This window comes from Phodopus roborovskii, unplaced genomic scaffold (genome assembly GCF_943737965.1).
Source record: "Phodopus roborovskii unplaced genomic scaffold, PHOROB, whole genome shotgun sequence".
Classification (NCBI taxonomy): Eukaryota; Metazoa; Chordata; class Mammalia; order Rodentia; family Cricetidae; genus Phodopus; species Phodopus roborovskii.
This window is the reverse complement of record NW_026126448.1, coordinates 9,270,149-9,284,743: the sequence shown is the minus strand read 5'-3', so window position 1 is coordinate 9,284,743 and position 14,595 is coordinate 9,270,149. Positions and strand designations below refer to the sequence as shown.

At 45.1% G+C, this 14,595-nt stretch overlaps 1 protein-coding gene across 1 annotated transcript; it reads left to right on the top strand.

Annotated features, from left to right (window-relative positions):
• Window positions 1-11,632, top strand: Ermap (erythroblast membrane associated protein (Scianna blood group)). Its single transcript, XM_051188643.1, is given in 12 exon segments — window positions 1-82; window positions 1,267-1,359; window positions 1,551-1,889; window positions 2,948-3,229; window positions 4,763-4,879; window positions 5,444-5,476; window positions 5,895-5,927; window positions 7,628-7,648; window positions 8,973-8,993; window positions 9,091-9,117; window positions 9,207-9,233; window positions 10,650-11,632. Coding segments are annotated over 12 exon segments (1,791 nt in total). The 3' UTR covers window positions 11,366-11,632.
• The last annotated feature ends 2,963 nt before the right edge of the window (window positions 11,633-14,595 follow it).

The following is a 14,595-nucleotide window of genomic DNA, read 5'->3' as shown; positions in this document are numbered from 1 at the left end:
ATGTTGGAACACTGAAGCTATTTAGAAGACTATGTGGTGGCATGGAAAATGTGTGTGATGGCACATTCACTGCAAACATCAGGTACCAAAGTGCCACAATGGTTTTATGCTTTTAAAAAAGATTTATCATTTTTTATTTTATGTGTATGTATGTTGTCTGCATGCATGTATACCAGGTGCATGCCTAGTACCCGTGGAGGTCAGAAGAGGGCATTGGAACCCCTGGAGTTGGAGCTATAGATGGTTGTGAGCTACCATGTGGGTGCTGGGAATTGAACCCAGGTCCTCTGCAAGAGCAGGGCGTGCACTTAACAGCTCAGCCATCTCTCCAGCACCCCCAGATTGTTTTCTGATAACCAAAGACATACAAAGGATGTGAAATGTTGGAGAGACTTTGGAAGTTTTCTCTCTTCCTAGGGTGTTAGTATGAAAGATTCTGCCTCCTGCTAAAGGAACTTCAGGCAATAGCAAGTGGGCGGGCAGCACTTAACTAGGGGACTCTCGGGGTCTCCACTGCTAGAGCACACAGTGATCTGCACCTCTGAGCTGTGACTACCCCCTTTTCAGTACATGTTCATCAAGCACTTGTTCTCCAGGCATCTTTGGCCAGTGCTTGGTGCACATTCTTTTCTTGAATCATCCCACCTACCTGTGAAGAAGCCCCTCCCCCATGGACTGAGAACTTGGCACCACAGCACACAACTTTGCTAGAGATGTGGAGGTAGCAAATGGAAATAGAGTAGACCTGAACCCAGGTCTACTCAACTCCCAGTGCCCTTTTGAAGGGTTGGTGCCTCCATGATGAAATGGTGGACTTGGAAGCCCCTGTTTGTTATATATAAACCCAAAAAGGGTGTCAGGGAGGCTGGAGAGATGGCTCAGCATTAAGAGCACTTGCTACCTTTGCAGGGGACCATTCTCTGGATCCATACCAGGCCTCTCACAACCACTGGCGTCTCCAGTTAGCAGAAGAGCCGACACCCTCCTCTAGCCTCTGAGGGCACCTGCACTCACGTGGTTCTCATGCATCCCCTTCATATATACATAGAATTAAAAATATTTAAGAATGAAGAAAAGAAAGAGTTTCTGAGAATTTTAGTCACACGAACATTTAAGGGTAGTGTCACAGGGGAGCGGGTAGTGAAGCTGGGCTTAGAAGCACATGCCCTTGCTCCTCGGGTAGGACATGTGACCTGGATCTCAGCCGCAGGTCCTAGGTTCCTCAGCTCAAGTTCATCAGTTCTCTCTCTTCCGGTGTCGTCCTAGTTCATATGGAGAGACCACCAAGTGCTTTTGGCTCCTGGCTTCTTGGCTGCCTCCTCACTCTAGCCTTCCTCCAGCTGCCTGCTCCGGTGTCAGGTAGGCATTTTGGATCTTTCTCTGCTTGGGAGGTCTGATAGGGTTAAGGCTGGAATTTGGTTGGTTCTTCTTGGGCTCCGTTTTCCTCCGTCCTTGCCAGGCTTTGCCTTTCCCTAAAATACTCTCCTTTCTCACTCCTCCCTAAGTCATCTCTTCAGTATCCTTCTCTCCTTTTGGCCTCTGCCATGCAGGGGATGCTGACAAGTCCTACATGGCTCCACTCGGAGGCACAGCGAAACTGCCTTGCCCTCTCTTGCTCTTGCAAGACACGGTGCTCAGTGAAGTGAGGTGGCAACGGCCCGCACACCCGCCTTGCACCCAGGCTGTTCACGTGCTCAAGGATGGGAAGGACAGTGATGAAAATCTGATGCCGGAATATAAGGGCAGGACGATGCTGGTGAGAGATGATCACAAGAGAACTTACATTCTACACATCAGCAATGTGAGGCTCGAGGACCGAGGGCAGTACCAATGCCAGTTCCGGGACGGGAACCAGAGTCAAGAAGGCAACGTGACTCTGCAAGTGGCAGGTTAGGTTGGTTTGAAGAGGCTTGGGTTATATGTGGCAATCGCTTTGTCAGCTCTGTTTTCTTTAGTCTGATGTGCTCATCTCAACAAAGCCCTGGCTGGTATTTCTTTCTGAGAGCGGAAGAAACCTGGATTGTGGAAAATACAGTGCAGGACCTGGATAAACACAGGCTTATAGGCTCAGACAAGGGCAGCCCTCTCTGCTCCATTACCAAGAAACTCAGAACCAGGTCCTCAAGGACCAGAATTCCCAGTGGAGACAAGAATTTGCTTCATGGTCCTTTCCCGGGTTCTTGAGTATTTAAAGGGTCAGAAGTCAGATATTGTTCCTCAAAATAGTTTCAGTGTTTTTACAAGAATCAACCTAACTCAGACCCAACCCAAGTCTCTGCACTTGCTTCATGCCACCTCCGTGGGGTTGCCACTGGTCATCTTTTTCTTTAATTATTTTTATTTTATGTGTTTGGGTGTTTTGCTTGCATGTATATCTGTATACCACATGGGTACCTGGGGCCTACAGACCCCAGAAGAGTGTCAGATCCCCTTGGGACTGGAATTACAGACAGTTGTGAGTTGCCATGTGACTGCTGGGAATCAAATCTGGGTTCTCTGAAAGGGCAGCCAGTGCTCTTAACCTCTGAGTCATCTCATCTCTCCAGCCCCTGATCATCTTTTGATTGTCATTTAGTTACATAAGAGGGACAAATTCATTTAAAACACACAGTTGTTGGTAGACTCTTTCCAATCATGGAGTCCTGGGGGGGAGGGGCAAGTCATTTTCAAACAGGGACTGAGGTACCCAAATAATCAGAATAGTATGTATGGTGCTGGTGTTGCCATGAGTGGATCTTGAACTTCATTTGGATTGACTGTTTTATTCCATTGTGGTGGACAGAGCTGCCGCGGGTAACAGTAAGAAGGCAGAAACTAAGCTCTGTTAACAGCTGTGGCTGTCCATCAGAGGAAGGGGTAGAGAGTAGGACATTGGCTAGGACTGTGGCTTTGCCAGGTCCCTGCCAGTCAGTTGGGTTGCCTCAATCAGGCAATCTGTCCTCTTTAGTTTCAGGTTCTGATCCCTTCATCCATGTGAAGGGCTATGATGCTGGATGGATCCAGCTGGTGTGCCGGTCAATGGGATGGTTCCCAAAGCCATGGACCGAGTGGAGAGACACTGAGGGCAGAGTGCTCCAGTCCCTATCAGAGGCCCACTTCCTGGATGAAACTGGACTATTCCAAATAGCAGTGTCCAGCAGAGTCAGGAACAATGCTCTGGGAAATGTGTCTTGCACTGTCCGTAATGAGATCCTTGGAAAAGAGAAGAGCACAGCCATGGTTATTGGAGGTAATGCTGGGGTACAAATCAGCTTGAGGCTCCTGAGAGGCCTGGAGGAAACTCCTACCTCAGCGGGACCTTTATAAAGAATTTTCAGGGCTAGGGAGATGGCTCAGTAGTTAGGGCACCAGAAACACGCATGCTACATAGACATATGTGCAAGCAAAACACCCATGTAAATAAAAAATTTTAAATTAGTTTTTTCAATTTTTTGTTCTATGAATTATATCATATTACAGCTCTAAGAATATATATTGTAAAAAAATAAACATCAAAAAGTGGAGCATTTTGGAGAAATCAAAACAATGGCATAGAATCTCATTAATTACAGAGAACTACTGCTAACATTTTGGGGGGCTTGCTCTCAAGATTTACCTCCATGCACATACCCTCTGAGGAGTGTGCATATGCTTATATGCATGTATGCATATTTGTACCTCATTTTTTCTCACTTGTCAACACATAAGCTTTTTTTTTTTTTGTCTATATCCTTAAGTATTTTTTCATAAATTGATTTTTTTGGGAGGCATCAAATTTCATCATGTGGCCATAGATCAAACACATTAACCGGACTCCAGATGCTTTGCAGTTTCCCCTCATGTTATAACTAACGATGCCATGGACATCTTTATACGTATTTGGGAGCTGATTCAGAAGACATTCTAAAAATAAATAAATAAATAAATAAAATGGCTGGGTCAAAAATCATGAAGCTTTGAAATATGGAGTCATGTGATAAAAAAGTCGGTAGAGAAGCCTCCTGGACATCTGCCAATCCTTATCTTCATCCCTCCCCTTATGCCCCCCCCTCTTACTTCTGTCATTGCCTCTCCCTAGCTGATAGGAGTTTAAGATGACTTATTTAAGTCCTTCCCCCCAGTCCCAGGGCATTAAGACTCTTACCTTCTCCGGGTTACAGATGAGTTAGCCCAGGTTGGGAGAGGCTGGGTCTCTTGCCTAGAGTCACCCAATGGTTAAACAAGGACATAAGCCATCTGGGACTCCCTACCACTTACCACAGCTCTACCCCTTTCCTGTCTTGCCTCCTGGGATCACAGTCACACTCTTTTTCCTTCCTGTCTGGGCTTTAGGCCTGCTACTGTGGTCCAAAGACTTCGTATTGCCTGCTACTGCTGATGGTGGAGCAGAGAAGCTGGCCTGGAACCTACTGTTCTAGCCAAGCCTGTGGTTGCACAACAGAAAGGGTTTGGGAGAAGGCAGGCAGGACTCCTGAGAAACTGACTGCTGGTAATTATTATAGAGCACACATTTCAGGACTTTGGGCCCCTAGAGCATTTGTCCATGGAATTAGAGGACAGGGAGAGCTTGTGGTTGAGAAGCCTTTAGAAATGTGAACAGCCCATTTCTCTTTGTCACCCAGAGTTTGAGTTAACAAGAGAAGCAAAGAGCCTCATCAGTCTTGGCGGGGCTCTCCCTAGAGGCGATGGAGACAGCTGGATGTGCCTGAGCCATCTGCCCTCCGAGGCTGGGAGTTGCTCTCAGATGTCTCCTTGAGCATGGTCACTGTGGTCTCTATTTCAGCCCCAGCTCCCGGAAGTCTGTCCTCTCCAACCGTGGCTCTCTCTGTGGTCTTGCCTATCTTGGGGCTCCTCATCCTTCTTGGCATTTGGATAATCTGTAAACAAAAAAGATCAAAAGGTAACTTGGTGGTCAAGGAGCTATGGGGATAGCTCCTATGGGTGTGTGGGGGTGTGAGCAGTGTGGGAGACTGTGGTTGCTCTGGGGAAAGACCAATAGAAGTAGATGTGGACATGGCATTTACTACAGGAGGGAGACCCTGAGAGTTGAAAACTGGGACAGTCATAAACCAGGGACTCACATGGCAGAGGGAATGGAGTAAACTGTAGAGAGGCTCTGAGTAGAGCTGTGAATTCTCACCCTTTGAGAAATTAGATCGGAATCAACCCTGGCAGCTTTCTAATTAACTAAGATATTAGAGTCTTCTAATCAGGAAATCCAATTATAGTCACTTGGATAAAACCCTCATTAAAATGGTCACATTTCTTGGGCTCTTGATTGCAAAGGATTTGGAAAATTACATAACCCATCCTCTCTCCCCCCATTTGATGGTGTGAAGACTCTGATCTTTTCAAACAGCCATATACCTATATTGGCAAGAGGTCAGTCCTATGCAGACGGCTTAGGCAAATGCTGGAGAAAATGCTTCCTAAGCTGAGCTCGATCTCCTTCTCTCCTTTCTAGAGAAGCTTCTCTATGAACAGGTGATGGAGGTAGGTAAGTGTCTGGGGCAGGGGTGGGGGGCATGCTTTTGTTTTGCTGAGTTCTGTATCTCCAGGGCTCACAGAACTAAATTTTGTTTAGCTCACAACACCTTCTGTTTGTGTTGATGGAGGAATTCAAGGCCTTTCTCCAAAAAGCAGTGGTAAAGCACTGAATGGGGTACCCTGACCGAGCTTTGAAGAGGGTGCTTTGGCTATTGTGCTGTGAAGAAACCAGAAGAGTAAGACAGAATATATGAGACAAATTGGGTTCCCATTTTTGTGGTTCAGGAGAGAAATGATGGGCTGGATTGGGTGGGGGGGTAAAGATGGCAGAGTTGGGTCTGTTCAAGAGCTGAGGAAACCAACAGGGACTCAGGAACCTCCTCAAAAATGACTAAGAGTCTTACTTGCTTTCCCTTTTCTTTCTCTAGAAAATCTTCTGGAAGACCATGCCAAAGAAAAAGGTATGTACAGAACGAGAGGCATCGAGCAAATATGGCATTCTTTCCACTTACAGTAAATGCCAGCAGTCCCTCTACAGCGCCAGAATTTAGTTTCCAGTGTCAAGGGGCAAGGGAGTCGGTGGCGGTGGGTGAGGAGATGCCAGTGCTCAAAATGCATGTGTCTGTGTCATCATGTGCTCCCTTCATCAGTCTTTCTAGCAATCATTCTAAAAGGAGGTCTGCTTGTGACTGAAACATATATGAGCAAGGTCACCGGGGATGCACGTGAAACTTTGGAATCCCATGACCTTGACATGGAGAGAGGTGGTGTGGTGGCTTGAAAGGGCTGCAAGCTCTGGGGTCAGAAGTACTTGACTCAACTTGCTGGCCTGCCATATTGTGGCCTTGAATAATTCAGTCTTGCCCTGAGCTCTGGATTCCTTGTCTGTAACATAGGGATAGTAAGTTCCAGTGATAAAAGAGAAAACATTTCAAAAGATCTGTCACAGGGTCTGGGGCTCCTTTCTCTCAATGCCATTTTATCATCATTAATTGGATGAATGTGTGCTGGGATCCACCCAGGACAAAAGTCAAAAGACATGCTTTTGAAGTCTTGAGGAGAGGACATAACTAACACTGGCTTGATGGCTCCTAGTTCAATGCTGTTAGATTCTGTGCCCTGCCTCATTTCTCCCCAGCCTGGAATTTGGAGTGTACACTGTGGTCATGCTGGCTGTCCTGCCCAAGAGCACAAAGGAACAGAGTTGTGTGATGGCAAGGGACACTGACTCAGAAGTCGGACACACTTGAGTTCAAATCTTGCCTTCTTGGTCACTTACTAGTTAGATGACCTTGAGAAAATTTCATGTCCTTCTGAGCCTCAGCCCATTTTCTTCAAAGCAGAAATAATAATTCCATGCATGTCACTGTTAGGAGGTTCCACTGTTTCTATGTGTGTAAGAGCAGGACACGTTGAATGGAAGCAGTTAGTGGCAGTGACAGCCACACGTCCTAAGCTCCTGAGAAGCTTCACTGTCCCAAGCCCAGGAACCTACCCAGTGTCCAGCCCTTGGCTGGGTGGACTCAGATGTGTGGTTCTGATTTTCTGGCAAGGATAATGCCAGGGCCAGGAGGGACCTCTAGAGAAGCTAGAAGCACTCTTGCAAAGCACAGGAAGTATATAAATATTCCAAACTTCCCGAGACCCCAAACTATGGAAACAGTGACTTTGGAGAATTGCTCTAGAGAATTATAAAGTCACTCCAGTGAGTTAGTGCTAGGCCTTTAGCTACTTTTACACCTTAGATACTGTAAATAGGAGGCTGCAAAAGGCAGTAAGGCACATGCACATGTGTGTACATGTTCTCTCTCTCTCTCTCTCTCACACACACACACACACTCTGGTATTACGGACATGGAAACAGACAGAGGTTACAAACATGGAAACAGACAGAGGAAGTGAGACCAGACAAAAAAAAAAAAAAAAAAAAAAAAAAGGAAAAGGAGAACCAAAGGTCAGCTTGCTGGCAGGAAAATGACGCAAGCTCCATTGGACTCTTGAGTGTGACCTTCAAAACCACGGATTGGGTCAGGAGCTCATGAAAGCAGCTTCAACCCTTTCTTCGTGGGGTGGCCGAGTGGTAAGCCATCCAGAGCCCCAGCGATAAAGGGTCAGGCTCTGGTCACTCACTCCTCTCTCTCTCTCTCTCTCTGGTTTTCAGGAAGACTCCACAAAGCCATCAGTAAGTTCTGGAAAGTTCTGTTGCAATACCTTATTTCTGCTGCTGTCTCTGCTGCCGGCTGAATGACTCAGTTTCACTATGTGGGCAGGGAAACGGGGTAATTCAAGGAGGCTGGAGGTTTCTTAGCTCTTGACAGCCCCATTGTGAATGCTCTCTGCTTCTCTTGCCTGCACAGCACTTAACGTAGTTTATAAGTGGGAACTGTTTTACCAAGATGTGTGCCTCTCTTAGGCGAAACCATCCGGACATCCTTTACATTCTATCTATGGCAGTTGAGTCCCCACTTGAATGTGACACAGCTTTCTGAATTCTCAGCTATTTTATCCACAGGATAAAATTTTTTTAACATTTATTAATAACAAAAACCTGCCAGGCATGGTGGCACATACTTTTAATCCCAGCTCTCAGGAAGCAGAGGCAGGCACATCTGTGAGTTTGAGGCTAGCCTGGTCTGTATATCAAACACCAGTCCAGCCAGAGCCACATAGTGAGAACCTGCATCCAAAACAAAACAAAACAAAACAAAACAAAAGCCACCACCACCAAACCAAAATGCAAGAAAACAAATAAAAAACTGAAGGCATGTAACATGTCTACATATTTTACATAGAGAAAATATACATGCCAACAAGATTTAATAGGGATTTGGTGACAGTTTTCCATAAACTTATATCGGACAACACCTTCACATGCTTCACTTATATTGTTGCCCACAAGTGTGACATGTACCATTTATTGGACCTGTAGGTGCAGCACGAATCTAATTGGTCTTAATAATAAAAACCCAGAGTCCGATATTAGGGGGTGAAAGCTGAAAGATCAGAGAAGTAAAGCAGCCATCCACTTAAGTTCTTACCTCTAAGAAATCCTCAGACTGAAGGGCCGAGATCCTGCCTCCACTTGCCTTATATTCCTGTGTACACTTCCTTAGTGCTGGGATTAAAGGTGTGTTCCTCCCAAGGACTGGGGTCAAAGGCATGAGATCCCAAGTGAGAGGATCAAAGGTGTGAACCACCACTTCCTGGCCTCTATGGTTAACTAGTGGCTAGCTCCTGCCTCTGATCTTCAGGAAAGCTTTATTTGTTAGAGCACAAGCAACATATCATATGTAGGTAAGGTTTGGCTCATATAGGAATTTGGGGATCATCTGTCATATGCTTGGGCCACAGCTGGGAGCCATGTCATTATTGCAGACATCATTATGGGGAAAGTCCCAGGACAGGGCTGCTTCTAATCTGCTATGGGGATGTGGGTGTGAGGGACTGGAGCATTGTGAGTGGGTAATTGTCCTTGTTCTGATGTGTCCACTGTCTTTATTCTTCAGAGAAACTCCGGAGTGAACTGAGTAAGTTTCCCAAGTTTTTTATAATTTCTGTACCAACTCATCTCCTGCCCTGTAAGTCCAGTAACAGACAGCTCACCTCCTGTGTCTTCTCCCCCAGAGCTGAAAAGAACAGCAGCCAATGCAGGTAAGATGCTCTTGTCCTGGGATAGGCTCCACCCCCTGGGATGCCTCCATTTCCATTGGGCTTTAACAAACCCCACTTTTGCTTTTCAGGCTGGAGGAGAGCCAGACTGCATTTTGGTAAGTTAAATCAACCTTACTGGTTTCCATTCCAGAGTCCATCCCTCTCAAACTCTGTCACTTATGTTTTCATCCCATTGCATTTGAATGAAGACTGTAAATTTATTATTATTATTAATTTTGTTATTGTGTAGCATAGTTGGATCAAATCTGTGGTTCTCTATGACTTCTCTTAAATTACCAATCATGACCAAGGATGTGTAAGCCAAATAAGCCCTTTTCTCCCCAGCTTCCTTTTGGTCATGGTGTTTTATTACATCAATAGCAACCCTAACTAAGTCAGAAGGAAAGGGTATATTTGGCTCACAGCTTACGGTTAATCATGAGGCAAAGCCAAAACAGGAATCTGGAAGCAGGGACAAAAGTACAGACTATGGGGGGATGCTGCTCACTGGCTTGCTCCCTATGGCTTGTCCAGCCTGCTTTCTCATACAACTCAGGACCACCTGCCCAGGGGTGACACCACCCACAGTGGTGTCAAGAAAATGAACCCAACAGTTTTTGTTGTTGTTTTGTTTGTTTTTGTTTTGTTTTTTTGAGACAGGGTTTCTCGGTGTGGCCCTGGTTGTCCTAGAACTTGTTCTGTAAATCGGGCTAACCCTGGAACTCATTCTGTAGACCAGGCTGATCTCCAACTCACAGAGATCTACCTGCTTCTATCTTTTGAGTGCTAGGACTAAAGGTGTGCACTACCACCGCCTAGATGGGAGGCATTTCCTTAAATGAATTTCCCTCTTCCCAAATTTCTAGCCCAGTGGTTCTCAACCTTCCTAATACAGTTCCTCATGTTGTGCTGATCCCCAACCATAAAATTATTTTGTTGCTCCTTCATAATCATAACTTTGCTGCTGTTATGAATCAAAATATAAATATCTAATATGCAAGATATTTGATACACAACCTCCAAAGGAGTTGCAACCCACAGGTCGAGAACCACTAGAGTCTTGTTTTTATTAGGCTGACAAAAACAAAGAAAAAAAACAAAAACAAAAAACAAACAAACAAAAAAACCTAACCAGAACAGGGTCTAACACCCAAGTGTAGATTTTGTGTGTGTGTGTTTTGGCTTTTCGAGGCAGTCTAATGCAGTGCTGGCTGGTTTCAAATTATCTCAGAAGCCAAGGATGACCTTGAACTACTGATGCCCCAGCCTTCACCCTCTAATACTATCATGTGTCACCCCACCTGTTTTACATAGTGCTGGAGTTGGAACCAAGGACTTCAGGCCCACTGGGCAAGCTTTCTGCCTGTAAGCCAGAAGTCTAATTCCAGTACATCTGTGGAGATGGTCAGGGAAAGCCATAAACGAAAACAGATTAATGATAGATTGCAGACCTCCAGAGCATTCTTCCCTCCAAATCTACCCGAAGATTCCTTAAAACACAAATGTCTCTTCTCACCTCTAACTCTCTGCAGTGGTGGTGACCTTGGACCCTGACACAGCACATCCCAAACTCATTCTGTCTGAGGATCGGAGATATGTGAGACTGGGTGACAAGAAGCGACCTGTCCCTGACAACCCTCAGAGGTTTGATTTTGTTGTCAGCGTTCTGGGCTCTGAGTACTTCACAACTGGCTGTCACTACTGGGAAGTGTACGTGGGCGAGAAGACCAAATGGATCCTTGGAGTGTGTAGCGATTCTGTGAGCAGGAAAGGGAAGGTCACAGCCTCACCTGCCAATGGCCATTGGCTTGTGCGACAGAGCCGTAGGAATGAGTATGAAGCTCTCACGTCCCCGCAGACTTCCTTCCGTCTGAAGGAGTCCCCAAAGTGTGTGGGGGTTTTCTTGGACTATGAAGCAGGAGTTATCTCCTTCTACAATGTCACTGACAAGTCCCACATCTTCACCTTCACCCACAGTTTCTCTGGCCCCCTCCGCCCCTTCTTTGAACCGTGTCTTCATGACGAGGGGAAAAACACAGCACCTCTAGTCATTTGTACTGAACTACAGAAATCGGATGAATCGATTGTCACCAAACAAGAAGAAAAAAGCCAAGCTAATGGAGACATGACCCTGACTGTGAACCCATCCTTACTGTTTCCTCAGGGTTCTGAGCTTTTTCCAGTCAATGATACCTGGCACTCTAACCTTGGCCCTGCCCTGCAGGGGCTCAAGGTCCCTTCTTTGTAGTGCTGTGTCCTGTGATCCACTCCTATGAGCACCCTGGACTCTATCTCCTGGCCCAGCACCTGTTTCTTCAGTACTTCATGTCTTTTGACTCAAATTCAGACCCTTCTATAGTTTCTCTTTGTACCACTTCTCCCAAGGCTCAATTCTGAACACTGCCTTTTTTCCCCCCTAGAGACAAGGCATTTCCAGTGTCCTGGTGGATGCCTTCTTGAAATGAACAAAGCTGAATCAGTAGAGGTTTAGTAGGAGCCACTGGTTGTACTGCAGCAGGGTTCAATGCTCAGGGGACAGGGAACCTTGACTGGAACTTCTCAGTGTCAGCTTTCTCAACGGATTTTCAGTGATGAAGCTACAGCCCAGACCCTGACTTCTTCCATCCAAAACTGTTCTTCTTTTTTCCACCCAATTCAGGCCTCTAACTCCCAAAGCCAGCTCTTTACAAGCATATGTCTTGTAAATCACACATCCTCCCTTTTTTGTTCAGTACTGAAACAGATGTCAACACCCCATAATTTTCTATTTTCTTCATGCTTGTTTAAAGCGCAGGCTGGAGACATCCAGAGGATGTTTTCAACAGCTAGTTTGAAATGGAGACATCTAGAATGTACATGTTTTCAAAAATTAATTAACCTACATGATGACCAGGAACCATAATCCCCCCCCACAAACCTCAACATAGGCATGGGGCTGGTAGGCACATCTGTAAACAGATGTGTGGCCTTGAGCAGATGAGTCACTATGCTATCTATGGCTCTGAGGCTTCTGAATACCTCATGAAGTTCAGAGAGGCCCAGTGAGAAAAATGGCAATTTGAGCCGTTCACCTCAATACACCCACAAGACCATCACTTTTCGAGACTTGACAATAGCCTCTGGGTCAGAGATTACTAATCTCAAGAAAGCTGGTCTTATTTAAAACAAGACGTTTCATTGCTGGGTATGGTGGTGCACATCTTTAATCCCAGCAGGTGGATTTCTGTAAGTCTGAGATGAGTCTGGTCTGCATAATGAGTTCCAGGACAGCTAGAGCTATATGGAGAGGCCCTCTCTTAATTCCCCCTAGCCCCTAAAAGACCCAAAACCAAATAAGACATTATTTGAAAGATTATAAAGTGAGACAATAAAATAATGAATTCAGGGCTGAAAAAAATGACTGCTCAATTAAGAGCTTTTACTGCTCTTGCAGAGGACCCGAGTTTGGTTTCTGGCACCCATATTGGGCAGTTGACAACCACCTGGAACTCCAGCTCCAGAGGATGAGGTTTACACACACACACACACACACACACACACACACACACACACACACTAAATGTGGATTAGAAAAAGAAGGCAAGGCACTTTCAAGTAATACCAAGTATGTTATTCAGCCTGTTTGTAGAGCTTCCCATCAATCTGCAGGTGGGAAGAGAGCTGGACCCCTCTGGAACTAGATCTGTTACAAGTTCTTTCCAATTCCCTAGAGAAACAGAACCAACAGTGTGTGTGTGTGTGTGTGTGTGTGTGTGTGTGTGTGTGTGTGTAGTGAGGGGTGGGGGCAGAAAATGAATAAATATTAGACTGAAGTTGGCAGGTTGGAGACTTAGAAAGCCAGTGTTTTAATTCCAGTACAAGGCAGGGAAAGAGCTGATGTCCTGTCCAAAGCCTGAGAGGCCACACAACTGTTCTGAGATATCTCACTGGCTGGGGGGCTCCAACTGGAATTAAGGAGGGTAACTGTTTTTCTCAATCTACTGATTAAATGTAAATCTTGTCCAAACTACCCTCATAGGGACAACAAATATAATGTCTGATGAAGTATGTGGGAACTTTGTGACCTGGTCAAGGTGATACATAACATTTGCCATTACAGCCCAGAAGGAATATTTTGTTTGTCTTTGTATAGTTATTAAATACAACATTTAGTACTTATTGTTTGGCATGTTGTCTTCATTGTGAAGGAAGTTGTGGAGAAAACACATGATGGGTTGGTTTCTGAATAGCTCAGCTTCTGTTCAAGCAAACTTTAGACACAGTTCATAATAAACTCACTTTTACTCCTGAGTCTGCCTTCTGATGTTTTATTTTTACAAATTTATAAACTAATTGTGTATGATAGATACTTATATTTCACACACATCTTCAGCTCCAAATGTAATTGCTGGAAGAGCCAATCCTAAAACTAACACACACTGGTCTTACCTAGTGGTAAAAGTTTGTGGGAGCAGGAAATTATCTGTCTGTCTGTCTGTCTGTCTGTCCTATCTATCTATCTATCTATCTATCTATCTATCTATCTATCTATCTATCTATCATCTATCCACTCACTTAATCCTTACAATAATTGTGTCAGGGGTTTTATAGAGGAGAGATCTGGGATTACAAAACTTGTCATTCTTTTTCTTTTCAGATTACGTCTGTGTGTGTGTGCGCGCGCGCGCGTGCATGTGTGTGTGTGTATTCATGTGCAGTGCCCAAGGTGGCCAGAAGAGGATATTGGATCCCTGGAGCTGGAGTTACAGGTGGTTATAAGCTGCCTGATGTGGATGCTAGGAATTAAGTCAGGTCCCCTGAAAGAGGTTCTTAAACACTGAGCCATCTCTAGCCCTAAACCTTTTCCAGCTCCAAAGACAAGCACTGAAAGACCATGCAAACACGAAAAGCTTGTAGTTATTTTACACATTCAATTAATCGCTATACCCTTCATCTTGCAGGCTTCTAATCTTTGATTTTCAAAATAAAACTCAAAACAAAACAAACAAACAAACAAAAAAACCCAACCCAACCACCCAAACCAAAATCCAGCTCTAAATACTCTACTGGTCTACTGTGTATAGACTGATGAGACTGTTGGATTAACAGAGGATCATGCAGGACACAGAAAATCTCTGTATGGGCCACCACTAGCCGGCTGAAGGTCAGTCCTTGGACAGGGGACACAGCTTCTTGAACAAAAAAAAAAAATCAGAATACTTATCTTTAAATTTATTCCCAGATACATGCTCTTTTAATCTTAAACTATAAACCTTAAATGAAGTGCGAGGCTTCTATCGAGGGCCACCATTTCAAAAGTAAAACAGAAAAGAAACCTGATGACCTTAGAAGCGAAGACAGGTTCACAGCTGTGTTCTGAAGCCGGCAAGCGGGCAAATGTTTTTAGCTACGCAAACCTCCTCAGGACTACACCTCCCAGTATGCCGCGCCTTAGGCCAATGTTTATTGGCCGTAGAGAGGAAGGATGATCCTAGAATC